This window comes from Acipenser ruthenus, chromosome 22, assembly GCF_902713425.1.
Source record: "Acipenser ruthenus chromosome 22, fAciRut3.2 maternal haplotype, whole genome shotgun sequence".
NCBI lineage: Eukaryota > Metazoa > Chordata > Actinopteri > Acipenseriformes > Acipenseridae > Acipenser > Acipenser ruthenus.
Window position 1 is genome coordinate 6,805,417 of NC_081210.1, and position 27,616 is coordinate 6,833,032.

General features: G+C 37.8%; 2 protein-coding genes across 7 annotated transcripts in view; one reads left to right on the forward strand and one right to left on the reverse strand.

Annotated features, from left to right (window-relative positions):
* LOC117431079 (TOM1-like protein 2) lies at positions 1-27,607 on the reverse strand. 6 transcript variants are annotated; one of them, XM_034051694.3, is made up of 16 exons: positions 27,348-27,607; positions 21,578-21,662; positions 19,341-19,419; positions 17,529-17,678; positions 15,642-15,776; positions 14,871-15,032; positions 14,152-14,268; positions 13,534-13,667; positions 13,023-13,071; positions 11,996-12,107; positions 11,582-11,699; positions 10,665-10,740; positions 8,683-8,748; positions 6,546-6,605; positions 4,107-4,143; positions 1-3,936 (listed from the first exon to the last, which is right to left on the reverse strand). In XM_034051694.3, the coding sequence occupies exons 1-16, from the start codon at positions 27,397-27,399 to the stop codon at positions 3,776-3,778; spliced, it is 1,593 nt and encodes a 530-aa protein (XP_033907585.3). In that variant the 5' UTR covers positions 27,400-27,607; the 3' UTR covers positions 1-3,775. The 6 variants fall into 6 exon arrangements, with proteins under 6 accessions (XP_033907585.3, XP_033907582.3, XP_033907588.3 ...); XM_034051691.3 differs by having other exon boundaries at positions 14,871-15,047; positions 27,348-27,603; XM_034051697.3 differs by lacking the exon at positions 8,683-8,748 and having other exon boundaries at positions 27,348-27,604.
* drc3 (dynein regulatory complex subunit 3) overlaps positions 10,925-27,616 on the forward strand; it is a 24,802-nt gene continuing 8,110 nt past the window's right edge. Inside the window, exon 1 of the mRNA XM_058995915.1 lies at positions 10,925-11,038. The gene's annotated coding sequence lies outside the window, so the exon portion shown is untranslated. The remainder of the gene's footprint in view (positions 11,039-27,616) is intronic.

The following is a 27,616-nucleotide window of genomic DNA, read 5'->3' on the forward strand; positions in this document are numbered from 1 at the left end:
TACAGGTCACACTGGTAGTGTTTTATTTGAAATTTAACACATGCAAGAGTCGAATAGTACAGAGCTTAATATCTGTAACAGCGTTATTACAGACAGGCTTTTACAAATACATAGGCATCATTCTCACACACAAACGCTGGCTTTGTCCCAGCTGAAAGCATGGTCAGAATTCAAGGAAAAGACTTTACACACTCGGTCTTTCTCTTTAAACCGTTTCCCAGAGTCTTCACAACTCAATAAATATAAGCCCCTGCTCTGAAACCCTTACATCCAATATACAAAGAGTTAATCTATTACACAGATGTTACTGTTAAATTATATGCGCAAGAAATTAAGTGAACTGGACTGGAAAACACTTGAATCATAGTCTGGTGTGTACAGTTTACAAGAAATGTCTGCAAATGACGCTTACTTTAGTTTATATATCATTTTCTATATTTCCATTTACCAAAAAATGTATATTATGTTGTGCTTTTCTTTGGCCACCCTAGTTCCGATCAATCTTTCTCACACTGGTTCAGTGCAGGCTCCTATATTACTTAAACTTTAGTGTAAAAAGCTTAACTGCTTACCAAAAATGTAATTACATTGAACCAAGTTAACATGGCGACAGTTTCCTTTGATACAACTGGTGCACACAAAAAAAAGTTACATAATACACATTTACTGTAGGTAAACCGAAATTGTATTTTTTGAAATATTGTTGTCAAAAAGATAGATAAAACAATAATTTAATCTAATTTAGTTTATAGGAGAAATATTTTGTTACAAACATGCTTTAGTTATTCAACAAATGCCATATTTATATCAACAAGTATGTTTCCCTAAGAGGGAAAAAGTGCTTTCTGGGAAAACAAATAGAATTAGTTTGCTAAAACCCCAGTGACTTCTTGAAATTTAAAATTACTTGGAGTCTAGTTTGGGGCACACATGTAAATCACTCACTGAAAAATCTTTTAGCTTTTCTGTAACACATCTACTGTATATCTATCCACCTTAGCTGAAGAATTTTAATAACATTTCTTTTCATGTGGGTTGAATAAACAAGCTATGAAATTCAGTGTGAATTGCCTAAGGTAGCTACAACAGACAACAAACACACATTCACAAACAAAATGACAGCAGAGTAACAAAACCACAGGGCTGTTAATCATCTCTAAAGATTTACAGCTTTACATGAAACAACCTCATTTTAATAAAATATATGCATTAGCTACTCATCTAGACCTACAATAAGTTAACATATGTAGGATTTGAAATTGTATTCACAAAGTTTCAATCTTTAAAAAAAAAACAAAAAAAAAACAGTATATTAAATGGCTTACTACAACAAGCTGAGGAATTTTCATACTAGTTTGAATGCGATTTTTCCCCCAGAGTCTACGACTGATGAAAGTAAAACCTTAACTTCACACAAACCAACTGACATACCAAGCCAGAACAATGGTGAATTAGGTTCTCCTGCATCTGGAATTGATCCTTTTTAAATAGTCTGTTTAGGCTCTAGTACTTATTAGAAAATATCCAATATTATTTGATAAGAGATTGAAGATTGTTTAAAAAAAAAAAAAAAAATTGGGAAAAAAAAAAAAAAAAAAAGGTATTCATTTCCATATATAACCAAGAAAATGAGCTTTAGCCACCAAGGAGCACAACTTCTGGATATGGAATCCACAGTATTGTGCTTGTCAGTGGCTACAATTCTCTTGGTTTGTGTTTGTGTGAAAATATGGATACAATACTTTTAGTGTTTCGTATGATTAAATGCTGATCTCTGCACTTAGTAAAGAACATTTTGTTAACCAATTTTACGGTTAGTGTTATGTACAACTATACAAGGTTAAAAGATCCTTTGAACAAAGTTCCTAATCCCAAAATTGAAATCCCTTTTCATTTTGGTTTCCCTGTAGCCAGATGCCAATTCCTCTGGAGTGGTCATTTTTTTTGACCCAGTCTGAATTTCCGCTGAGTGTTTGTATAGAGGGTTAGGATATTTCAAAGAAAGAATATAAAGCTTATTAGTAAAGCATGAGCAAGGTAGTTAACACTGTGTATTAGTACATGTGTGTTAGTGCCTTGAATAGCTGGGCGTAGAGTACAAAAAGGAATGTGAACACACCAGTCCCACTTTGCAGAAGTCAGACTTCAATAACGGAGTACAAGGATGCATCAGTTTGCAAGCTAAACAAGATCCCATTGCTGGAAATGTACCTCTGTAACTGGGTTGAAACTTTCTTGGAATAATTGTCTTTGTTAAGACTTTTCCTGTGTAAACTGTATCAGGTGCTGGAAAAGCTACTGGCTATATTATATACCATGAGATCATTTCTTCCAGGTGTTCCTTTTCTCAGAAACTCTGCAACAAACAAAATTATTAGATAGAAACCTTTTGAATGCAGCCAGTATTAAGTGGTAGCGAATAAACATGGAGAGGAGTACTAAAGAAATCTACAGCAATTCAAGCACATCACAGGCAAGGTGATCTTGAATAGGGATAAAACTGACAACCCCCTCTTACAAATACACAGAAATAACGGATATGTAATTTGCCTGTAGTAGCTATGTTAAAATCTGAGAATCCATTTAAAATAATTTTAATTTAAACTCTGAAAGTGGTGAGAATTTTGGATAGGCATTTCCAACATCTCACTGGAAAAAACTGTGAACCCATTCTGTATATTTCACCTTTCAGAAAAATGATGAGCAACAGTATGAAGGGAAATATTTAATCAAAATTCAAACTTTACAGAAACAAAATCATATGCAGCCGGCACCCGTGTATGTAGTCCATTTGCTTTCCCCAATTGCCCAATTTTAATAGATGAATCTACATCCACTTAGACTGGGTTTATGAATTCCTATATTTAAGGACACTTGAATCTCAATAATTACATACAGCTTCCAGTGGGAAGAGCAAATCATCCAGCAGACAGAATTAGGCTTTCAGCCTTGCATGTTAAGCGTAATATGACACTGCAAAATTGTTGTTAAATTAAATGAATACTCAAAATATGAATAGATTTTAAAGTGCTCTGAACTACTGAAGCGACTGTATTATGGCTATATTTTCAGTTAGCCATACAGCACTGTTCATCAAATGGTTATTAGCGTAATATTCAAAAGCTAATTGAAATGAGAAAGAGAGAGAAACAGAATAACCTATTTCAATGCTCGTCTACTCCTGGAAACCACGAGAAGTTGCAAACGCTTCTTTATGCAAAGGCTCAACCAAGTAAAGATAACTTTGCAATCCAACTTAGATACCAACAAACTGTACACTGTGCTCAACAACTATCCAGTGCCTCTAAATCTCTTTTACCCTCACCTACTTCAACATACATTTTTCCTCCCAAAATCTAAAATAATATTAATTCAAACAAAAACATGTATGGTTGAATGGAATAAGTTCTAGAACAGAAATTGTGAGTTAAATATAACTACTTAAAAGGGCATATATCAACTTCATGCAGGACAAAAATATATTTTCAATGTTAAAAGTTATCAGTAATTCTTCTGGGTTAATTACATTGAGAAAAAGGTGGACTGCAAAGAGGGTGTGCAGTGGTTTTTTCTTAATCTGTTCTTCTTTTACACCTAGATATTGATTTAAAGTTAAATGTTAGACTGCTTGAAAGGGAAATGCTCGGAGAGAGAAAAGGCGGTAGGGTGTGCATGGGGAGCATGGCTAGCTGTGATGACAACAGCAGCAGTGGTATTTCTGTACAGCCGCGCTCTGCCCCGGACACAGGGGGAAGGTGAGGGATGCAGAGGCAGATTACAGAGCAAAGAGGGCGTCCTCAGAGTGCTCTGCCTTCTTGCGGCTGCTGCTGCTGCTGCTCGTAGTGGCAGCCGGCATGGGTTCACCAGCAGGGGGCGACGGCAAGCTGGGGATCACCTCTGCTGCTTTGGCTCTCTCTTCTAAAAACTTGTCGAATTCTGGAGGAGAGGGGAGACGAACAAAAACACATCAGCCATTCAACTCCAAATATCATGACACAGTGGAGAAATTGCATTGCACCACACACATCCACCTGCCGTCAAGAACATTTTTCTATCGCATGAAATAATTTCGTGTTCAGGACGTGAAGCATAAAAGGTACCAATACCTTCACTAGTTACTCCTTCCTCTGCTTCATCGCCTTTCTGTTAATTAGAGAAAAAGGGGAATTAACACAAAATCAAGCAATGTCCATCCAAAATCCTGATTTAGCCATCTCTTATTTATTTTACCTCTGGATGTCACTTGGTCTTGACACCTACTGTTCACACCCAAAAGTTCCATGTTGCTGGTAAGGTATACATCTATCTCAAGGCTAGTATATGTAAATTGCTAAAGCCACCTTTGTCATCAGAACCTAGTCAAGCCTGGACTGCAGCAACTGGTGATTTAATACACTGTCCTTAAGGCTACAAGGAAAATAGGATATGTTATTGATTTACATATCAAGGAAGTACTCTGCCACCTATAGTGATACAATGAAGGTTGGTCAGTAGGTCTTGAATTGGCAGGAATAAAACAGAACACACATAAATGCGGACATATCCTATTTAACATTCAGAACAAAGTACTGTGGTTAAGACCAACACTGCAACTAATTGATCTCAGCCTGCCCCAAAGTATCTTAATTGTATGGCTATAAAAACATTAAACATTAACCAAGAAAGACGGTACTTCCAGTTCATGATTCTAATACATGTCTTTACAACGTGTTATATAATAATGCTCTATGACAAGTTTCATCTAAAAGTAATTCACTTTTAACTGTGTTTACCCAATGAACCATCACTGATGTTATTGAAAAAATCTGACATATAAGGCACTGTCCCAGACATTCATTACAAGGATATCAAGTTTTCCAAAAAAACATTTTCTTCTTTGCTTGACTTGTTTTTTAGCTACGATTGCTTTTATCTGGTTTGTGGTCCAGCACAAAAATTTTACAAACATTTTAGTTTTAAATATTTAAAAAGGAGAAACATGGTTACCGATACTGGATTTGCCCATTTTAACCCTTTCACTATGGCAGTACAACAAATCATTCATATATGAATAATGATGTAAGGGTGATGTTAGACGCCCATTTTAAGCCTTTTTAAACAACCATTGGTTGCTTGCCAAATGACTGACATCTTCAAAGGCTCAAAAAACCAACCAGGGATGGTTTTATATTCTTTCAAAACGAAAGTAAAGTTAGATAGACATAAAGCTAGATGAGTAAGTTTTAGTACAAGTACAAGCTTACCATAAATCATACTCAATGTCCAAAATGTTTATAAACCCAAAATAAAATTAACAAAATATTAACTGTAGTGAAATATTCATAGATGAACTTCAGGGATGGCCCGCCAATCAAAATGCATTTCAGTAAAACCCCAGTGCAATAGAGATACCTTTTATTATGAGATGCAGAACTTCAGTATCTTAGGTTTCGGTTTTCGATTACCGTATATACCATGATTTTAAAGTGCAGCATTACCGGAGAGCATACTAAATTGCTTTACATAACCAAGAATGCTTACCGACACGAAATAATTATTATTTTTTTATTTATTTTTTTTACAGAAGATGTTGAGGAGTTGGCAGATCTATCTGATGGCGAACTTCTTCACATTACGCACCCGTCAAACAATTTGGTGTAAAATCAATTGGCCGAGTGCTACTCGGGGGGGGGGGGGGGGGGGGGGCAGGTTGTCTTTGGCTCACCGCACACCAGCAAACCCTGTAGTCTTACGGGCTTGCCTATAAGCTGCCCAGAGCTGCGTTGTCCTCCGACACTGTAGCTCTGAGGTGGCTGCAAGGTGGGTCTGCATTGTGAAAAGCAGTCAGCTGACAGCACACACTTCGGAGGACAGCGTGTGTTCGTCTTCGCCGCTCCCGAGTCAACGCGGGGGTGGTAGCGGTGAGCTGAGCCTAAAAATAATTGATTATTCTAAATTGGGAGAAAATGACAAAAAAACAACACTTGCCGACTACTAAATAAAAAAATAAAAAAAACTCAAAACAGGTAGAACGTTCACCGAAGCGGTGCCTGCACAGTAAAAGCATTGCAGGTATTTAATATCAAATCTTTTGAATGCACACACAAAAATGTTGAATATACACACACACACACAAACATTGAATACCCCATCACACACAGTAGCAGTTCAAACTGCTTTGCATCACAGAAATATTCACTTGGAGATATGATTCTTACTGTTTTAAATCAATTTGCTACCATTTCATAGCCTTTAATACATTTTCACTCAATTATTACCTAACAGTGTCCCATACAAAGCTGATTGTCCACTTCTGTCATTAAAATCTTTTCAGCCTGATGTAGGACCAATTACATTTGCCAGTGGATGTGACTGGCCGATATATTGGTGTTGCTTTGGAAACCATGCACCAGAATAAAAGTCAGTAGAATGGCAGTTGGGTTATGGTCTTTGTTCCTAACTCAGTGGACAGATGGAAAATCAATTTGCTGATCGATGAATGATGTTAAATGTATGCAAAGAGAGAGAAAAAAAAGAGAAAGAAATCAACGTAAAAAAAGTCTCACCACGTCGGTACAGAGCCACTCCTCAATGTCATCCATGACAGAGGACTGCGCAACAGGAATCTATGGAGCAAAGCGAGGGAAAAACCAAGGCGGGCAAAGCCAAAAAAAAGAAAAAGAAAATACACACAAAAAAATACCTTCAACTTAAAACTGAGAAAAGTACAATGTCAAAAAATGAAACAGTGGCACATACACACATCACGTTGCACTGTGACAAAAGAGACTGATGATCTCTTTTGTCACATGATCTCATGCAAGGACAGAAGAAAGGATATGCATTCTTATTGTATAAAGCATTTGGTAGTTACAAAATGATCAGTGTGAAAGTGTGATTACTTGGAAGTTCTCCCAATCATAATTGTAGCTTAGTTACAAGTTACAACTTAAATGTGGATTTTTCTCCATGGTTCAATTGGAGACGGGAGAAGGGAATGACAGCAGTACTGCAAAGTAATTCTAGGGATGGGCCTGGCATTTAAATCAGGATGTCATGACTCCCAATGACTGTCTCACACATTGGGCTAAATTGCCTTCCAAGATTTATGTATTTGATTGAGTAGCTAAATCTGCAGCAGAGTCCCGTTGCGATCTATTAAAAAATATCTGCACATGGCCTCTTGTGATGGGTTTGATGCAAAATGTGGTGATGAACTCCACAGCTGGATGTGTTTTGTGTTTTGTTTGGTTTGTTCTTGAAATGATCAAATTAGTAATTGTTGAAAAGGTCCTTTAGAGGTATATTCATTTTTTAAACAGAATATTTAAGATCAATTTCTAATGTCAAGTAGCTTAAAATTATATTTACAGGGTTTCTTTTCTGTCCCCTTACATACATGTGGTGTTTGAAATCATTCTAAGTGGTTCCTATTGCAATAACCAAAGTATTATTTTTTTATAAATCTGTTTTAAGGTGCTTTGCTTTCATTTCAGAAGCTGCTCTTCAGGTCTAGACATAAGTAACACAGGCTAGATCGGCTAAAGTGTCTTTACATAGTAACAGCCAACCCTGCTCAAACATCATAATTGATGTTGACAGTCTTGCATGTTATTCTCAGTATACAGATTAGCATTATGGCTGGGATAATAATCCTGAGAGCACAGGTTACAATACCTCTTCATAAATACAATTTCTATTCAAATGCAGAACAGCAATAATCATTTATAGAATACAGTCTAATTAGCAAATGTTACGTTGTTGAATTGTTAATATGTTAGTTTTAATTGCAGCTTGGTTAAAAATGTAAATGCTAGACGAACTAAAGAAAAAATAAAAGCTTGGATTTCTAGACAGTAATTTTCATGGAAGAAGTTAGTAGTTTTTACACTCAGATTGAGGCTGTGTATATGAAAATACAAGTCTGTTCTTTTGGAACAAGACTGCATTTCCATGTTGATAAAATAGATTTGTTTGTAATGAAATTGATTCAATCATGACAGAAAAAGGGACTGAGCAAAGGCAAGCATTCAGCCATATATAAAGTCTCAATATGTCACATCTTTTTGTAGTTCGAGTCAAAGGAAATGCCAGTAACCAGCATGCATGCAGGGCATTGGTCAGGATTTGTAGAACTCAATTACATAAGACCTTTTGATGAAGGCTGCCTTTTTTCAATCTGGCAAATTGTGAAACAGAATGGGGTAAAACATAAGACATGGAAAAATAATAGGGACTGAAAAAAGAAAAGAAGAACTCTAATCATAGACACCATTTATAGATGTCAATTTCATTGCCAAGATTGAGGGGTTGATGTGTACTGCACACCGTCTGCTAATGGTGCATAGCACATGTATGTTACATATTTGTGACCATCTTTGCTCAGAAGGTCCGGCTTTTTAGCGTTGCGTTTTACTGAACAGATCTTTCTCAAGTGAGTGTTCGAAAATAAACCACGGAGGAATTAGAAGATGACAGCGGTTTGTTTTCTGTGATAAGATTATGGTTCATATTTTGCACTTTGTTGAACTCCTTGAGAATCACCTATCATTACAAGCTTGCTCCTAAAGGCTCTCCCTTTTACTGTAGGATTTGCATGGTTAGTGGAGGGGTGGGGGGCAGGGATCAGGGGTGGAAGGCGGGACAGCTGAAGGGAATGGCTGCAGGGACACTGCGGGACGGCAGTACTGGTGAAATCCTCACCATTCCTTGGGTAATAAGCCAGCTGTCTATTGGCTCCATGTCTGGGTTACCACCTTTAAGTCTCAGCTGAATCAACAACAGAAAATGCCTTATACAGTGAAGCAAGAACAACAGCCGAGAATCAAAGAAATAAGAGAAAAAAAAACAGGCAGAAATTCATCAACAAACGTGCGAGCATGGAAATCTTTTCAACGTCTGTTCTCCACTGGTTTGATATTTTTAGTGTTTAATTAGTGTTTAATTGTAGTGTTTAAAGACTACTGCTTTTTTTTTTTCACTATCTTTGAAAACTACGTAAACGGTTAAAAACAGAAACAAGCCAGCATTTGACCTACATAAATTACAAAAGGCTCCAAATAGACAACCCCTGATAAAATTACACTGTTTGGTTCCAAAGGCTCATTCTTTTACACCATCACCGTCTTTCGATAAGTCAAAGTTCACTTGGGAGTCCTGCATGTCACCAAGTTCATCTGAAGTTTGCACAGTAACGTGACTGTGCTGTTGATAGTGTATACAAGTGTACAGTATTTAGTCATGTATCAAAAAGATATTGCCATGGTCAAGTTCCAGTTTACTATCAACTATATTTTCACGAGTTTAGCTACAGCTAACGCATTTAAATCGACCTGCAATTTGACAAACATCTACATCAGCATCGTAAACACCTGGGACTGCAGATTTTAAACTCATAAAAAATATTGTGTAAACAGAAAACTGCCTTTAATTCATTTAACAAAACATTCTTTATCAGGTTGGTAAAATCTACAGTTGCAGGTATTTTACAACACTTGGAACCAATACATAAAGTTTACAACATATAAGCCACATAGAATGGATTGCAGTGCTATGAATGAATTTAACAACAACAACATATTTTTAGTTAGTTACCCAAGTAATCGAAAGCTTACATCTATGTGAGATATTTGATCACAATAAATACTTTTGGATTTAGAAACAAAACATGAAAACATTCTGTACTAAAAAGTGTACAAGTTATTTTTGTTTTAATAACATTTTAAGATATGGAAACTAAAATAGCTACAAAGTACACAGCATGCAGATCTCAATTTACATACTATTAAGTAAATCAAAATGAACCCTACTTTTTGCAGTCCCCGATTAAATATATTTAAGTAATAAAGATTGCAAGACTCACCCCACCCTTCAGAGAAAAAGTACTCTCTCCTATTTTTTTTTTATAATAACCTAAATTAATTAATTAATGGATACATTTAAATGTAAAGTTTAAAACACATTTCATGATCAACATTTACACTACATTAGTTTTTCCTAGGTCTTCCTTTTTTTCCTCTTGATATTACAGTGTTCGGGGAGAATTGTCCTGAGCCTCAATATTTGCTTTGCTATTTTTTTTTTTTTTAAAACCAATTTCCTTTCCACTAAAACCACAAATAGTAAAACTATGATAAAGGAGAACAGATTGTGAATGTGAATGGCCACTGCCTATTTCCCTTCTTGATGGCAGATTCTTTTCCGCAATAGACACCATCACTGCTTCTTTCTGTCAACTGCCTTATTCAAGCAGCACAGACTAATTCAATTTCAAATATATCTATGATGGCGTCCATTGTGGTAAACCAAGGCCTGCCAGTGACGGGAAACGCAGAGCAGCATTCATTCAAACAAAGGGCTGGGAAGGTTGGTGTAGAGTACACCGGCAGATTAAGAATCTTATGGAAAGAAAAGGAAAATGTGCAGCACAACTGGGGCGGATGCCACTATAAAGAACTTGTGCATCTTTGTCATACATTTACGGTCCCCCAAAAAAATATTAGTCGAAGCTCAATTTTTCCTTCAACTAGAGCACAGCACACTGCAAAGCAGCCCATGCATCGACACATTCCAATGCTGAAACGGGCACACTGAGGTCCAGAGAAACCTACAAAACCGCACACGCTTGGTTTCAACATGAGGGTCAAAGACTACAGTTCCCAGCATGCTTCAGACAGAGAACTCACCCCTTCCGAGTTCTGTTGTCGGACATCAAGAGCAGAAGCCAGTCCTACCAGTGCTTGGGGGTCTTCATACTTCATGCTGAAAAGCACAACAAAACCATTAAGGTTTGCAAATAATACAGAACAAGTGCCTGCCTAATTGAAACCCAATGTGCAGCAGGTGGCCAGGTGTCAATTGAAGAATTGACAATCAATTAACCCTGGTCACCTGCCTTTCAAAAGAGGCTGAAAAGACTCTTTGTTCTTTTGTTTGTTCCTGTCCTTGTGTACCAATGTGAAGATTCATGCCAGGGTGGATAGCCAAGGAGAGTGAACTGGATGGACCAACCAAGATTATCACAGTGTGTGTAAATTGGGATAATTGCATAAACGTTAAGGTAGGGAATAATTTAGGGGATTTTAATTCCACCAAAGCTTATTTAAGTTTGTGTTGGGGAGAAGGTTCCTGAAGCGGGACCTCCCTTTTAATGGGAGCAACGCTGAGCCACTGGATGGTAAACGTTTGTTTTTAGGTTTTAGTGTTTAGTTTTGGCTTTTTGCCATGTACATGTTTGTCTATATCCTTCCGCACTAGGGACATCATTTCTGGTACCTTAGTGGTGGCCACCAATCACTGCAACTGCCTGCAACCCCTGGTTTATTAATAAAACCTGGACGCCTGAGCGGCGTTTTCAATCTCAAATCCTCTGGTCTTTCAGCAGATACCCACACAGTAACAGAACACCCGTTACAGAAGGATACAATGCAAGGCAGGTTCAACTGTTCATTAACTTTCACAAATGCACTTCACTGCCAACTTATTCAAATGACATGTTCAAATAAATCAAACAGCATGCTGTAATGCAGGATACCAATTGAATGTTTGTTTTTGACATCTTGGGTAATTTTCTGAAAAAAACATATACTGATGCCTGGCTTACTTTTTGCGTTGATCAGCCAAAGAGCTGGTTCTCGTCTGAGCAAACATGTCAAAATCATCTTGAGGATTGCAGCTTGGCAGTGAGCTCAGGGTCCTGCTGACATTGTCTTTACCCAGGCCTGGAATTGAAAAACAGCATGAAGTTACACAGTGAGTTTTATTAGGCTGGCAATATCCCCTAATTACAGGAATGGGTTACATGTACGTTAATATAACAATATTTAAATAGATTAGTAAAACCTGTTTTGTAGATTATTTGTTATTCAAGACAGTCCAAATTAATATGAATACAATGTTTTATAAAAACTTTAATTCATTGCACATTTCTGGCCACTAGGTGTCACCACTGTTCCATGTAAATAGGTCAGCGAAAGAGAATGTTCTTGTTTCTGGGCTGCTATATGTGGGACCTTACCTAGTCCAGCTAGCTGTGTAGCCAGTGCAGTGCTTCCTAACATTGGGCTAACCACAGCAGGGGATCCTGGGCCCAGATCTATCAAGTTATCCTCTGTAACTTCACTTAGTACCTGAGAGTACACACAAAATGAGGATTCAACAACTCAGAATCAGCACCACAGTCGAAGATTACACAAATGGCTTGAAAATTTGTAATCTAATAAATGGTCCTTAATCCCAGCTAACCTGCGTGAGATCTCAACACCACTACTAGAAGCTGGGAGTAATAACGAGGGCTACTCGCCACAAAGGAAGAAAGGAAACTACTAAGCAGGAATACCATCCACATTGGTAATTGGTAATTATCTGAATTGCTCTTTTATAAGGAAAGGTTGCTAGTCGTGAGTGGTAGTTTTGAGTGTCGCTACTGGTGTTTTGGTTTACATATATAAAAAAAAATTAAAAAACATGAAATATAGTTAGTTGAATGAAATGGGGGGGGGGGGATATGTACAAGTATATCCATATTTTGTATTCATGTTTTGACATCTGTTCTTTTTATTTATTAGTTTAAATGGGGGGAGGGGAATACAAAAATATTGTTAACTTTCATACTTGCCTGCCTCAGCTAGCCATAATATATAAAAGAAAAACAAACAAACATAGTAGTTTTAGCTCATTACTGTCTATCAGTAAGAACATTGGGAACAAAAACATATACATACATGTAAATACAAATTAAATGAAAAAGAATGCATTTAAATCTAATTTAACTTAAAATTGCAGTTGTTTTATGGTACAGACCATACTTCTAATGAACAATGCCATGTACTACACCAAATAAAATGTTACAAGATATTTTATGATGGCACATGATGATTACAAGCCCCAATATTTACTGTGTGCATGGCAGCTTCCTCTGCCTATTAGTCCACTGACAAGACAAATTATCAGAAACCCAACATTGACACATTCCTATCTTACACGCTGAATTTGTGCTTCACAATAACTCTTTTCACTGATTAGCAACAGTAGTCTTTACTTACCCCATTATTAGTATTTTGGGCAGCTCGTCCAGATCTGTATCTTTCAAACCTGTACCACAAAAAATGAAACACCAGTTATAGTGTGTTCTGTACTGAAAGCTACAGCGAATTAGACCTACCATGTAAATGCTCATCCAGTGCAATGCCAACGCTAATACAAATCAAGCAGACAGCATTCTCAAATATCAAGCTGGGGCACTGGTTGAGTTGTGGTAGAGGTGTGAGAGTGCCACTCTTACTGTAGAACCTAGGTCTCCCATCCATGAACTGCCCAGACCCAACCCTGCTTAGCTTAACATCTTCTGGAATCAGAAGCCATGTGCTGTTGACCTAGCTAGGAAAGAAGACAGCTTTGGATGGTGTGTTAGAGCATTCATATGTTAAATAAGCTCACGGAAATAAGTAAGAATTCGAGCTTAAAGACGATTTTGTAAAGTGTTGATCAATTCAGGTTTTGTGAAGCAGGCCCCGCACAGATGAAATGTGGATGAACTGTTTTAAAGAAACTGACCTCTCATATCTGAGGAACACATTGTTGAGGTCATCATTAACATGCAGCAGCTCCTCTGTCACCTCCTCATTGGACACTCGTGAAATGAGTTCCACAATCCTCTGCTGCATCGCTCGACATGTTCGGTTTAGTTCCTTTAAAAATCAAACAAAAGAACGCCTGTGTGAGTAAAGCACACCACTGTAAGTAAACGCAGTTATAACATTTGCTAGTCACATGTGTGTTTTACAGGTCCCTCCTACATAGCTCAGAATCTCACTTACGAATCTCATTTATCTTCTGATAAATGGCTTACTCCATCTACACCCGTACAACTAAATCTGAGTTTACATCTGTCTCCAGTATTGACTTGAAAGCAATCTGACATCAGATTCATTCATTTCCATTAGCAGCAGGTTGAGATCAAATCCATTCAAATTGTGACTGGCTGAGACAGTTATGACTGCGGGCAGCAGAACTCTCCAACTCCGGCTGTAGTGGCCGTTGCTGAATGTAGCTTAATAAAGAAAGTGTCTTGTTGGGGATTACAGTTAGCAACAACATGTTTATAACAGTCTCATCAGGATCATACTGTCTGAAGAAGTGAAATGCACTTCAGTGTGGACGACAGTCCCTGACCTGTAGGAGTTCAAGGTCTGAAGTTTCTTCCTGGCCTGGCACCATCTCCGTCAGCATTTCCGACATCACCTTGGTGTTGCCACGGACAATATCCAGCTCGCTGCGCAGCCTGGCGATCTGACAGGGGAAACAAAGCCAGAAACCAAATATAAGGCAGACACACGCATGCATCACACTCACTCTTACTTCTAACCTTTCCTTGAAGACGGCCTTACAGCTATTAAATGCCAACCTATTTTCCTATCTAGATTTCAGTATGTCAGTAAATTAAACCATGTCCACAAATAATACTTCTGATATCAAATAAAAGCACATTGAATTTATTTTACACAAACTAAAAACTAAAGGGTCATGGATTCATGTAACCTGTCTGATACATGGGGTATGTGGTTTGAGTACTAGCATCACTTTACCAGGAACATCACAGGCTGTGCTTGTATGCAATAACAGTCATGTTTGGGGAAATGTACCAATAAGGGCTGTAGGGAAATATGCAGCTTCTTGAAGAGGCTTCAAAGGTCATGTTACCTCAAGTAAAATGAAATTACTCCAAGTTAAATGTCTTTCTAGACGGGGTTGCTGGAGAGAAGGCAGACAGAAAAATATAAACCTCCCTAACCACCACTCCTGAGTTAAATCTGCACGTAACGCTATCTGCAGTAAGCTATTGAGAGTAATATATATTTACAAAGATACCTGTGTTTTTGTATTTTCCATACCTGTTCTGAGTTTGCATTGATGGGTCCAGTCACTTGCAGGGCGGGCACCTGTGTTGCTGCGTATGTGGGTGGCAGAGGAGACGTGAAGGAGGGGGCACTGTTTATTCCTTGCTGAGACTGGGAAATGCACATATTCGTGGCAGGATCCCCCTCCGGCTCACTCTGCGCAGTGCATAACTTAAAATTAAAAGACACAATTTACCTCTGTCTGAGTGGCTGCAAATGAAACAGGATTATTTACATTTATGCAGTGACTTGTGTTAAGCTGTTCAGTTCCAACCCTTAACATATCATATATGGCTATGTTCATGTCCTAATAATAAAACAGAAACATTCATGTGAAGAAGGCATTTTCTGTTTAAAATCAACCCTGCTAACTACTGTAAAAAAACTGTGTATAAGTGCCCCCCCCTCCCCCTTTTTGAGACAACAATTTCAGGAAAAAGCCAATAGGTCACACTGATGTATAAGTCGCTCCCCCCTTTTTAGGACCCCCTAAAAATACCTAGAAAATAGACTTGTACAAAGGTTTTTACAGTAGTTGATTGTCCTCAGTGCTTGTTACTACTAAAATTATATATATATATATATATATATATATAATATATATATATATATATATTATATATAATCTATCTATATCTATCTAATTGGGTAGTCTGACACTTTTTTTGTTATTTTGTTACTACTGCTCCTGAACTACACAAACACAGCCTTCTTCAAGATAATCATCACTTTTTAAGAAAGGAGAGAACAGTCAATGTAATTTACCCTCTGTGGTGTGTGTATTGGAGACAGTGTATCTAAGTCTGCCATGGGAAACTCAATCCCTTTCCTCTTCAGCTCCTCATAAATATGGACGACTCCGGTCAGGTCTGGACTACTTCTGAAGGCATCAGCCCAAGCCTGGAAATGAAATGGCAGAATGAGGAGCAGAGGCGTGGCTAAACCTGTACGAGGAGCAGGGGCGTGGCTAAACCTGTATGAGGAGTGGCTAAACCTGTATGAGGAGTGGCTAAACCTGTATGAGGAGTGGCTAAACGTGAATGAGGAGCAGAGGTGTGGCTAAACCTGTATGAGGAGCAGAGGAGTGGCTAAACCTGTATGAGGAGCAGGGGCGTGGCTAAACCTGTATGAGGAGTGGCTAAGCCTGTATGAGGAGCGGCTAAACCTGTATGAGGAGCAGGGGCGTGGCTAAACCTGTATGACGAGCAGGGGCATGGCTAAACCTGTATGAGGAGTGGCTAAACCTGTATGAGGAGTGGCTAAACCTGAATGAGGAGCAGAGGACTGGCTAAACCTGTATGAAGAGAAGGGGCGTGGCCAAACCTGTATAAGGAGCAGGGCGTGGCTAAACATGTATGAGGCGTGGCTAAACCTGTATGAGGTGTGGCTAAACCTGTATGAGGCGTGGCTAAACCTGTATGAGGCGTGGCTAAACCTGTATGAGGCGTGGCTAAACCTGTATGAGGAGCAGGGGCGTGTCTAAACCTGTATGAGGAGTGGCTAAACCTGTATGAGGAGTGGCTAAACCTGTATGAGGAGCAGAGGAGTGGCTAAACCTGTATGAGGAGCAGAGGAGTGGCTGATTGGAGAGAACTGGTGTAGGAACATTTCTAAACTGACAAACTTCCACCAGCAGGGGCTGCTAAATCGCCACGAGTGGAAAAGAAAGAATAAAGTGGATTATGCAATATGCTCCCAGTGTACTGGGTTTTTGAAGCAAAACAGGCGGAAGATGGTGTGCAAATGCTCAGGTCTGAATGTCCTTGAAAGACTGCTAAAAAAATCTCTGCAAAATAAGTGTAACTGGTAATACAACCATTGGCTAGCATTCCTTTGTCACACACATAAGACAATCTCTCTGTCTTTCAATGAGCATTCACTGCAGCTTGTTCTGCCAACCAGATTGTTGTAAAGTGCCTGCCTTAATTGTCTTCATAAATGCCCACCAATACAGAACAGTCCCGTCACCTGAGCTGGCTACAATATCCTTATTGCAGAGGGTAACCTGAGGCTGCCACAATACTATACATGCTCCTTTGCATCTGAAGAATTCACAGGGTGGGCAGGCGCAGCTACACTTTCTTGCAGGCCGCTATTATGTTCAAATAACTTCATGATTGTCATGAGAATTCCTCTTCTGTGGGAGAAAGTTTTCTGCCTCCCACACACTAATCTTTCTGTAGTTGACTGAGAATTCTTTAGATTCCAGGCAGTAAAGGCGTTCATGAGATACAACGTACAGTCCATGTGTTCTTTACTACAGTTTTAAAGCATTTTCTGGGTCCACATATATGCTTTGGCTCAATCAGTAGTTCAGCAGAAAATCTAACTGCTAAGATAGCCTGAAGCTGCAGGAGAAACTGCAATGTCCAGCAAATAAAGAACCTCTTGGTGTGAGCTCACAGCACTTTTCCAGTAAGAGTTATAACTGAATGACAGCTGAAACAGTGAACCCATCAAGGAGTACAGTAGCATTTTATAATGGATTCTTTTCAATTTGCAAAGCAGGTTATTTATTTAGCATGGGTGATGAGGAAGACCTGGCCCAGAGTCCTGTTACTGACTTTTTAACCATCCAATTACATCAGTTACCTTCCAGAGAATGTACAAACGGAAAAATAAACAGGAGTGATAGATCCGAGTGAAGCTCACCTGAATCAAGGCAAGCACTTTGTCCTGCACAATAGCTGGAGGGTTGTTTTTGGGAGAGATTATTTTTACCAGGACTCCATCAATGAAATCCCGACTGGCTACAAGAACATGAAACCGATGGCCGCAATTTTTAACACATGTCTCCAGGACCTAATTGAAAAACAGAAAACATGACTGTGAGAGAAGACATTATATACATGATTTTGTGAATTTAGTTACTGTACGACATTGCTGCTTTTGAGAAAAACATAGGACACAAAGGTCTAGATTCACTAAGTGGACAGAGGGGTGTCTGTTAATTCAAGGACCCTCTGTATATCTTTGTAGTTTTTTTGCTGCATTCGTAACATTACCAGTTTGTTTTTCCAGTCAGAAAATTTCGCCCATCGTTCATACTGAAGGGGTTTACAGGGATGGGAGCAGAGCACAGTAGCCACTGACTTGATAGGTCAATGTACAGACTAGTATAAGTATAACTCGAACACCAATCATGAAGTTGGTATTTGTTTGACCCTATTGCCATAGTAACCAAATGCATGGCTCTGATAAAAGTATGACTTTACAGTGTAAAATGCTGTAAGGAAAATAAAATTCATATTTTTCACTGTAAATTGCAAGAAGCTGAAAACAACTTTTCGTTTTTGCTTATGAAACCAGCTCTCAGCTCGCCAATGCCCGCCATTGCTACAGTACACATTCCAAACACACACTGATTTTTCACAGTTCCCAAAATATTTTTAATAAGACGGGAAATCGTTTATAGATGGAACGCTCCCACCCCTGGGTTAATCTTATCCTAAAGATAAACAGTGACCTATAAACAAAATGCCACTGAAGATTACAAACTGACCTCTTTTAGACTTCATTTAGGCAGCTACAGCTACTTCGAACATAGAATAAGCTGTTTTAAAGCAATTGTAATGACTCTTGACAATCACAGTCAAGCTAACTTGAATTTAACCTTTTATCAGTCCGCATTGCATCAGTGCCAGTATTTCAATAAAGTACAGTATACATAATGGGGAGGCTACTGTAGGTAAAATACACATAAGCTGGGTTCTCATTTCATGGATCACTGTATAGAAGTACAGTACTGTATTCTGTTTGGAGGTTATTTTAAAGTGTAGAACCATTGTTTTAAATCAATTTTCTCCCGTTAACCTTTCACTACACTTTGTACCTGTTCAAAGTAAAAAACAAAAGAAATGAGAATATGAACTTAACATGCCATTCAGTTACAAAGTGTCCCTTTAAGAGGAAATAGTCAAGTACGTGACATTCTCAGACATAACACAGCACATGTTAAGTGGAGCAAAGAAGGCATAGGGGGAAAACCCATGGAGGGGGGGTAGCACCAGTGTTGTACCACACAATTAAAAAATATAACCTTCCTGTCTTTATATTAGAAAGAACAGCATCCGTATGCTCATCATTTTTTTTTTCATTATAGCTTAACACATTATACCACCAGCTCTGTGGCCATATTTCAAACTGGACAGTTCAAAACATGACAAGCTAATACAATTATAAGTCCCAGTGCTAGATCAACAGACACATGCTTTCTCATAAATACAATGATGTTATTTATGTATTCATTGCAATGCCTATTTTCAGCATAGCAACATATTGAGATGAAGCTTGTGACGGCTTTATGATTATGAGATCTGATTCATGCGTTTTTATTGCAGTGAGGCTGCAAGGAGAACGCCAGTTAATAACCTACTGAGCAAGCCAACGTCACCGATTTCAAACGGCACAGCACTATAATTTTCCAGTGACGGCTGTGACCATATGACCTATGACCATACTCACTGTTAGGCCAAGCATTACTTCTCTGTAATTTCTGTTTCCATTCAGTCTCTTCCTCAGAGCTCTTATCGCATCCTTTGGTCTAAAACACAAAATGGATATGAAATTTAAATTAGACCATTTCCAAACACACAAGCTGTAGGAGGCAGTTTTTCTGCTGTTATTTTTATGTTATGCAAACATGAGGTGCACCTAATATGTTTCTTACTAGTTTTGTAACACTATTGCACCTTTAACTTAACAGCTTTGATAAAAAGGGGGAATTGTATCTCCGCCTTTTTGAAATCAATATTTGATTTATGAATAACTTCTCTCACTCCTACACACAGTGTGGTTGGCTGCTTCTAAATTAACCCTACAATTAGAAGCCAGGTTCCTTATCTCTAGGGTATAATAAAATGTGCTCAGCCATTGCTCCTCTCTAACAAAACAAGAACTATGGCATTTAAATGGTCCTTGTCATACTAAACAGTGGGCTTATCACCCTCAATCTTCTCCTGTTCCAATGCAGGGCAGCTGTATCCACCTTGTATCAGCTGAGGAAAGGTAATCTTGGAGCCAAGTCACTCCAAAATCCCATGCAGCTATAAATCAATTTATTCAAACACGCAATACTAAAAAGATTCCTAGTTTTCTCATATGGCTGATGGTCTTTTTTCTTATTAAATGTAACTGATTGCCCAGGTTTGCCCTCAAGGACCCTACTGACATCCTATTATGAGAAAACTCAGCTGAAGCTACCTAGTGTGGGTTTTTAATTACATTTTCTACTTACACAGCTAAACAAGTATTGCACTGCACTATGCCAGTGTAGCAGAAAAGAGAGTTTGAAACCAGTAGGGTTAAGAGACAATAGAGAATCAAAAGTAGAATAAAAGGATTAGCTCTCTCAAACAGGCTTTTTTTAAAATACATGTTGATGTTATCTCATCTTAAATGAGTGTTAACAAAGGTTTTAAAATAACTTCTCTCTCATTTGTTAGCAACATTATACAAGTTCCGTCTTTACTTCTGCTCGTTTGTTAGCACTCCTGTGAATGATTAGTGCATAGTAGAATCTTTGCATTTCAAGTTCAATAATTACACGAGGAGACATGATCAAACATGGTGGACCCAATCTCTTCAACCTGAGAGATGACAGACATTGACTGCAGGGCATACTGTGACCATCCAAGCCTGCCTTTCAATCTCAGCACTGTGCCGGAGAGGATGACTTGGGAGAGATACACCATAAGCATCTGTAATGATTTAAAGCTGCATTTTGACAGGACAGAGAGCTTGTATATCTGAGGAATGTGACTGAGACAGTTGGGGAAATATAATGCTGCAGAAAATAAGATGGTGAGATGAGATACTAAATAAATAAACTGCAGGAATACGAGGGACAAGGGATTCGATTAATAAAGGGAGGCAGATCTAGAAATGAGACTGTCATGGCACAGCAGGTTGAGCTATTCCAGGTTGTGTGATAGGTCAGTTAATTAACCCCTTATATCCAATATCTATGTCCAGTTTTCAAAATTGCACTAGAATGATCTCATAAAACAAACACTGTAGTTTAAAGACGTGCTAACCAGTTCTAAATTCCAATTTTCTTTTTTCTTATTAGCCTTGATCTACGATCTCAGTTACATTATGAGGAAAATCAGGGACTTTGTTTTTACGCAGCAGATAAAAAAAAAAAGAAAAATGATATTATATATATATATAATGTTGCTTCCTGATATCTATTTACTTCCTGTGGTGAAGGTCAAATGGTCCGATTGCAGCTACAGAAAGGAATAGGTGCATTTTTATCCTATAGATTTGTAATTAAATTATCTGCCTAGCCCAAATTAATAGCATAACAACCAAGCAAAGCAAAATGATACAATGATAATGTTACTAGTGCAGATGAGAGGAAAGAAAATGAACTATAATAATTGGGTGTGTCTTTAATTTGTATAAAACTTGCTGTGAAAGCTGGAGGTAGGAAGGGTTTTCTTAATTGGAAGAGGGTGTGTCAATCAGGAAAGTGCCACATGCAATGCTGGAGTGCTTGCCAGACTGGAAGCAGGTTTCTCCTTGGCAGATTCAGCCCTGTAAACTATTTGCCTAATATTGTTATTCTGTTGTAGTGGCAAGATTACACAATATCCCATAAACACACACACACACACACACACACACACAGGACTTTGCTTGGTGCACTTAATGATTCATTCAAACCCAAAGTGTACTTTAACAGTGCTGTGCCTCACCCTTCCTCTGTCTCATTAATTATGTCACAGATCTCCATATTAAGGGCCCAGTCTTCACTCTGAAGGGAGCCATCAGTAGCCTTTTCTGTGAGGGAGAAGAAAAAACAGGTTTCAAACTTAGAACATTACAAATCTGTCATGTAACAGACCCAACGCTGGCACAAATGACCAACAGCATCTAACCACACCCTTCGGAAAACCCACAAAATTACAAGCCAGAGTTCGTCAGTCTAATTTGAGGAATCAGAGGGAAGTCTTGGGGTGTGTCTGTCAGGTCTCTTTGAAACAGTTTGGTTACTGAAAAGAAACATCAGTTACAATTTGTTTAATGTGAGATCTTGTGTGCTTTGCACTATCATGCATGTTTTTTGGCACTGCAGAATTGTGTGAAAACCATACACTGCTGGTGTCACTTCCTATTTTCTTGCTGTATATGCATGTTGCTTATGAAAGCTACCAGGCATCCTTATAAATTGAGATGCTCTAGTTTTAGTCTACAATAACATCTCAGCTATTTGTGGTTAAATTTAGCAACTGTCTCAGTCATCATGCTTGCTGCATACTTAGTACTGTACAAATGCAGTTTAAGTTGGGTGCACACAAAACTGCTTGTACATTCCAAGCTAAACAGTATCTTTTTGCCTGCTGTTTATTGTATAGATTCTCACTCAGGATGTTGCACTGATTTTACAATACATAATGCATCAAAATCATCTGCTTATGAATATGCCATTCCAATTTTGAGAAACACAAACATTAAAATTGTATGCACCAGAACATAATTTAATAATTAATTAGCAATTAGCTGTCAAAGCAATAAAGCTTGACTTCACTGTCGCACAAAGTAATAGTGGCCTGGTCCAATTGTAGATTATTTGGGGGCATAGAAAAATGAAATTATGATAAAAATCAACAGCACTATTTAATTATTATTATTTTTTAGCTCAAACAGCCAGCTGCCCAACATTTCGATATGTTGTAAATATCTTTCTCAAGGGAGCATGTGTTTGAATCAAAACATTGGAGGTATTTATAGGTTTTTGACGTCATGACAACAAGTTGTTGTTTTATATTCAATGTTTACATACCTTTGTCAAGGGAAAGTGTGTTTGAAAACAAACAGTGGAGGTACTTATAGGCATTGGATGTCATGGCAACCACACTCATTTATTTCTATTTAAATCTATTAATGTGATTGTGATGTCATTCACCACATACTGTAGTTTATGATGCAGTTTATCCATTTATTTTCTTTTAGTCTTCTATATTGTACATTGTCTAATTTAATTTTTTCTAAAACTGAATTTTAGTATATATTCATAATATAAAAAACTGAAATATATTATATATATATATATATATATATATATATATATTTGTATTCTGAAGTTTCTGTTGTAATCATACAAATATTCACAATCAAACAAACTTAAAAAGGTACAGACATGAACAACTGAACAATCTGACGTTTTTAGTTTATGCAGGATAAAGATCTTTTTTTCCCCCTCTGGAGAAACTAGTAAGAAAAAGAAGCAAGTCAAAAACAGAACCTTCTGACTAGCAAAGCATTAAAAAAAAAACAAAAGCAAATTCCACACGTCTAAAATTGTATCTTAAGCCATCATTTAGGACTATATGAATTATGACACAATCTCTCTGTAGATTTAAGTAGCATTTTAGCCATTAATTCAGCCAAACTAGAAATACATAAGATGACAGGCTTCTCCCTTTCTTCTCACACATTGTCCTCAAAGTGTTTTGTTATTGGACAATAAAGGCTTTTTGAGAGGAAATATTTACTGTACTTGAATCTACTGTGTATTTATCAGCTATTATTTTGTTAGATTAAAGACTAACCATAAACCACGTAATGCAAATACAGGCTACATTAGCAAAAAAACACAGTTGCAGAGCAGTTGTACTTAAAAGTAATTTATCACACAGTTTATCAGAGATACAAGTCTAAAGTAAAATAGGTCAGAGCAACAACAGCTACTGAACATGTTGATCTTTATTTAACTTTAAGACTCAACTCTGCAAGTAACAATGTGTTGCAGTGCAGGAGACAGCCCTTATTGAGTTCAGTTGTGCAAAACTAAAACATGTAACAAAACATGCCCGAACGGATAGAGCTGGAACAGAACGGGTTTCAGTTTACCAAGGAGTGGACCCGATTTCTCTTTTTTTTTTTTTTTAATGCTGCTAACTCTCCTCCCTCCGTATACCAAAGACAAAGTCAATTCAATGTCATACTTTCAGAGTACAGATTAAACAATGTTAAATATAAAGAACAATAGCTCTCAGCACATAGGGCCTGCAGCAAGTCTTACTGGATCCGAGCACCGTTACTGGATGTTTACATTACAGTTCAGAAAGCCACTGGCACAGGAAACTAAAGCCTGTGCAAGCAGAAAATACATTCACCATGAATTCATCCCACTACCGCAGGCCATTATAAAGATATTGAAGATGTTTAAATAGCCAGCGCTTCTGCTGGTCTGTTGTTAAAATCAGCTTGAGGACATAATTATAATGTTCTATAGTAGTTAGAGCTTACTTGTTTAATTGAAGTCATGATGGACAGCCTTGACATTTCCATTGTAGTTCTTTAAAACTAAGGTCAGAATTTCCATTTGCAGAATGCTTGATTTTAAATGATGAAGAGGTTCCAATGACCAGGGATGATTATTATGTTTTTAGAATGATCTGTTTGGTTCTAATTATCACTCTGTGTGGAGCATGCTGACACTTGTCCTTGTAGAACCCAGGAGATTTCTAACAACAGGTATAACTGGAAAATCCTGTTGATTTCATAGGAGACCCAAACAAATCAACCTGTTTTTGGATCAGTCACCCCTGCTTTTAGTATCAAGCATACCAGTCCTGGACGTATCAGGTGCATACTGTCCTGTGGTTTTCATCCAGCTATCTGGACAGGCTCCACTAGCCTTGTGCATTATGCCGGACTGAGAGAATTTCAAGAATTTGCACACCCAACAGCAGCACTTTTTTTTTCAATCCTTTTATGTACTGATGATATAATATTTATGTTTTCTTTTTAGTCTACTTCCTTTTCATTCACATTAATTGCACATCTCTTTTATTCTTCCATGAATTATCTTAGGGATTTGTTTACATGCCTGTGCTGTACCACTCACACACTATTATTATTATTATTATTATTATTATTATTATTATTATTATTATTTATTTCTTAGCAGATGCCCTTATCCAGGATGACTTACAATTGTTACAAGTTATCCATTATTTTTTACATACAATTACCCATTTATACAGTTGGGTTTTCACTCCCCTCACCACCAATGCAGAGTTAATTAAGAGAATTCATTATTTTATATGCTGACTTGAGGCAAATCTTTAGCTGATCTTAGTCCAACAAACCTTGTCAGCCTGTCAGTTTACTATTGTTCATGCACGCAGTACATGCAGCAGAGGAGTTGCACATGTTTAAAACTATCCCCAAGACTCCCTTTTCTGTGTATTAGTCTGTCCTAGGCATCAGAAACTACAGCAATTTCCTTGGCCGCCTTTTAAACAAACAAAAAAAAATGTGAACAAACACTCATCATATGTACCAGAAAAGGTGAAGGGAGAAAGAATTACAGTAGAACATTTTTTTTTGTATTTTTTCTAGAGTAACTACAATACAATACCTGACCCAATGGCATAATATTATTTTTCCAAAGAGCTACAAGTGACACATGAGGTCATGATTCCTCATTTCTGTCTGATTCTTATTCAAGAGCAAACATCTAATTAAAGGTCATTTGTGTCCCATAAAAATGATTGTGGTACACAGCTTGAACGTGCAGTTGCAGGCTAGCTTGTAGTAAAGCTAATTGCACACCATGAGAGTCTGAGCATGGGGTATCGGTTCCAGTAAACACGGAGGAGTGATCCAGCAGTTAAATCAGACCCCACACACACCTAAGACATATTTGACTGCATTTTCTTGTTCCATGACCTGGAAACCAGACAGCAAAGGAATGCAATCATAAAATATATTGGCACCTCCACATACATAACCTAATACAACTGAATCATAAATGTGAGGCTAGTTTTTTTATCCTATTTTTCCTTTAGAGAATAAAGAAAGTTCTCTGTCAGAAATAAAGCAAAGGGCCTCAGAAGGCAGAAACCCTTCCCTGTCCGCATAGAGCACAGACAGCAGCAAAGGGTCTGGCATGGAAGTGAAACGTTTTACTGTGATTCAGCTACAGTCGATATACCTCACCCATGGTGATTTGTTAAGCTCACATTAAAACCTGCAACAATGGTCACCCTACCCGCAATAATACAAAAGAAAAGTCGATTCCCTGTTTAATGAGCTCAGCAGCAGCCCGTTGCCCACCAGTGGTAGTGATGTGTGTTTCCCATCATCTTTTTCACAATTTTAAAAAGGGACATTTTCCAAACCTGTTCAAGTAATGAGTCGGAGCTCCCAGCCCATCAGTTATCTGAAAGCAACAGCCATGGGCCAGCAATTCAAATGCATTTGTGCAATGCATACGAACTGAAACACATTATGCAACCTTATCCCTGAGGAGACCTACCTCAATCCTTTTTAAAACCACAGTGGGAGGCACTGTATAGTGCAGCTGCCCAATGATTTGCATTTTGCAAATATTGAGGTTCCATGCTGATTTTAAAAGTTTGGAAAGGAAATAAAACAAGTGTTAAAGTTTGATAGAAGGGCTCTAGAATGAATACCAATGTTGGATAATATTATTAAAACAATTCTGAAATGGGACAGTATTGTTTTTTTAAAGGAATTTGGGGTGACTGATGAGTTAACAGTCTGTAAGCTGCACTGAAAAAAAACTGTGCATTACCCCATAATAAAGTTAAGGCACATTTGACTGCATTTGCTAATTTAGGTAAATTCAGTTGATCTTGTTTTGAATGGCGACTAAGCCTACTAAAGACTTATTGGAAGCTGCTATCAAGTTGCTTCTCTTTTAATGTTTAAAACAAGCTGTAGCATATCAACTTTACGCTCTCATTACTTCTGGAAACACACTCGGCAAAGGCACTTTAATCAGCAATATTGTTCCATTTTGTGCAAGTTAAGGTGTAGTTCTTATCAGGTACAAGTTACGTGGATTGTTTACCAAAAATCTGTTGTTTTTAATTAAATAAACTGCAAAGAACATTTTTTAAAAGCCTTTGCAACTCAATAATCTGACATATAAATTGATTACATCGCCATGGATCTATCTATAGGGACGTAATGTTAAAAATAGATCATATCTTGATTTTTTTTTTTTAATTTTTTGTCTGAACCCTATTTAATAGCATGCAATTACAAACTGAACATATAAACTGGACCGACTGAAAACAACGTCACTATATGTTTCCAACTCATTAACATAAATAGATTAATTGCTAGTTAAGTTTAATAAGAAATAAAAAAAAATATTAAATGGATCTCCGGCAACCATCAGAGTAACACATAACGGTATTTTACTACTTGGAAATCATGATGTAAACATGAATCGTTCAAACTTAATGCAATTAAGGTGACATTTACTTTAAGCCTTACATATACAGTTTAATAATTAAACCGTGTGTTTTCTTCTCAATGCCCGTTATACGCACTGAGCGACAGGGGAGAGTATGTCGTGAACTGCGTTTTCCAACACCCATAACTAAACATAATTTTCTTTGAAACAACTACGTAGAAACAATCAAATAAACAGCCTCGTGTTGCGGTTATGTTGCATTGCTAATATAAATAAGTACATCTTACCTATGCACTGCCCAGCCGGAGTGCTATACGGGTTTCCCAGTAAAAACTCCATCTTGATGACAACAAACAATCCGCACTGACAGAGTCGCTGGCACAGGAGGTGGTCGCTCAAGGACAGCCCACTGAGCTGGATAATTGGACAACTTCCCTGAAATGTTATTTTGATTGAACCGCTTAGATGTCAATGAAAAGAAAAATCAGAAATGACACCGCCTTCAGATAATGCTGATTGGTTAGCTGTTGTGTCTGTTTTCACCAAGGTCTGCGTT

What these genes read in the sequence shown, in the direction of transcription:
- LOC117431079 (XM_034051691.3), bottom strand. Translation starts at nt 27,399, where the DNA reads ATGGAGTTTTTACTGGGAAACCCGTATAGCACTCCGGCTGGGCAGTGC. An exon ending in CCCAAAATACTAATAATGGG is followed by an intron (nt 12,108 to 13,022) that starts GTAAGTAAAGAC and finishes GTGTACTCTCAG; the next exon opens with GTACTAAGTGAAGTTACAGA. An exon ending in TTGGCTGATCAACGCAAAAA is followed by an intron (nt 10,741 to 11,581) that starts GTAAGCCAGGCA and finishes TGTGCTTTTCAG; the next exon opens with CATGAAGTATGAAGACCCCC.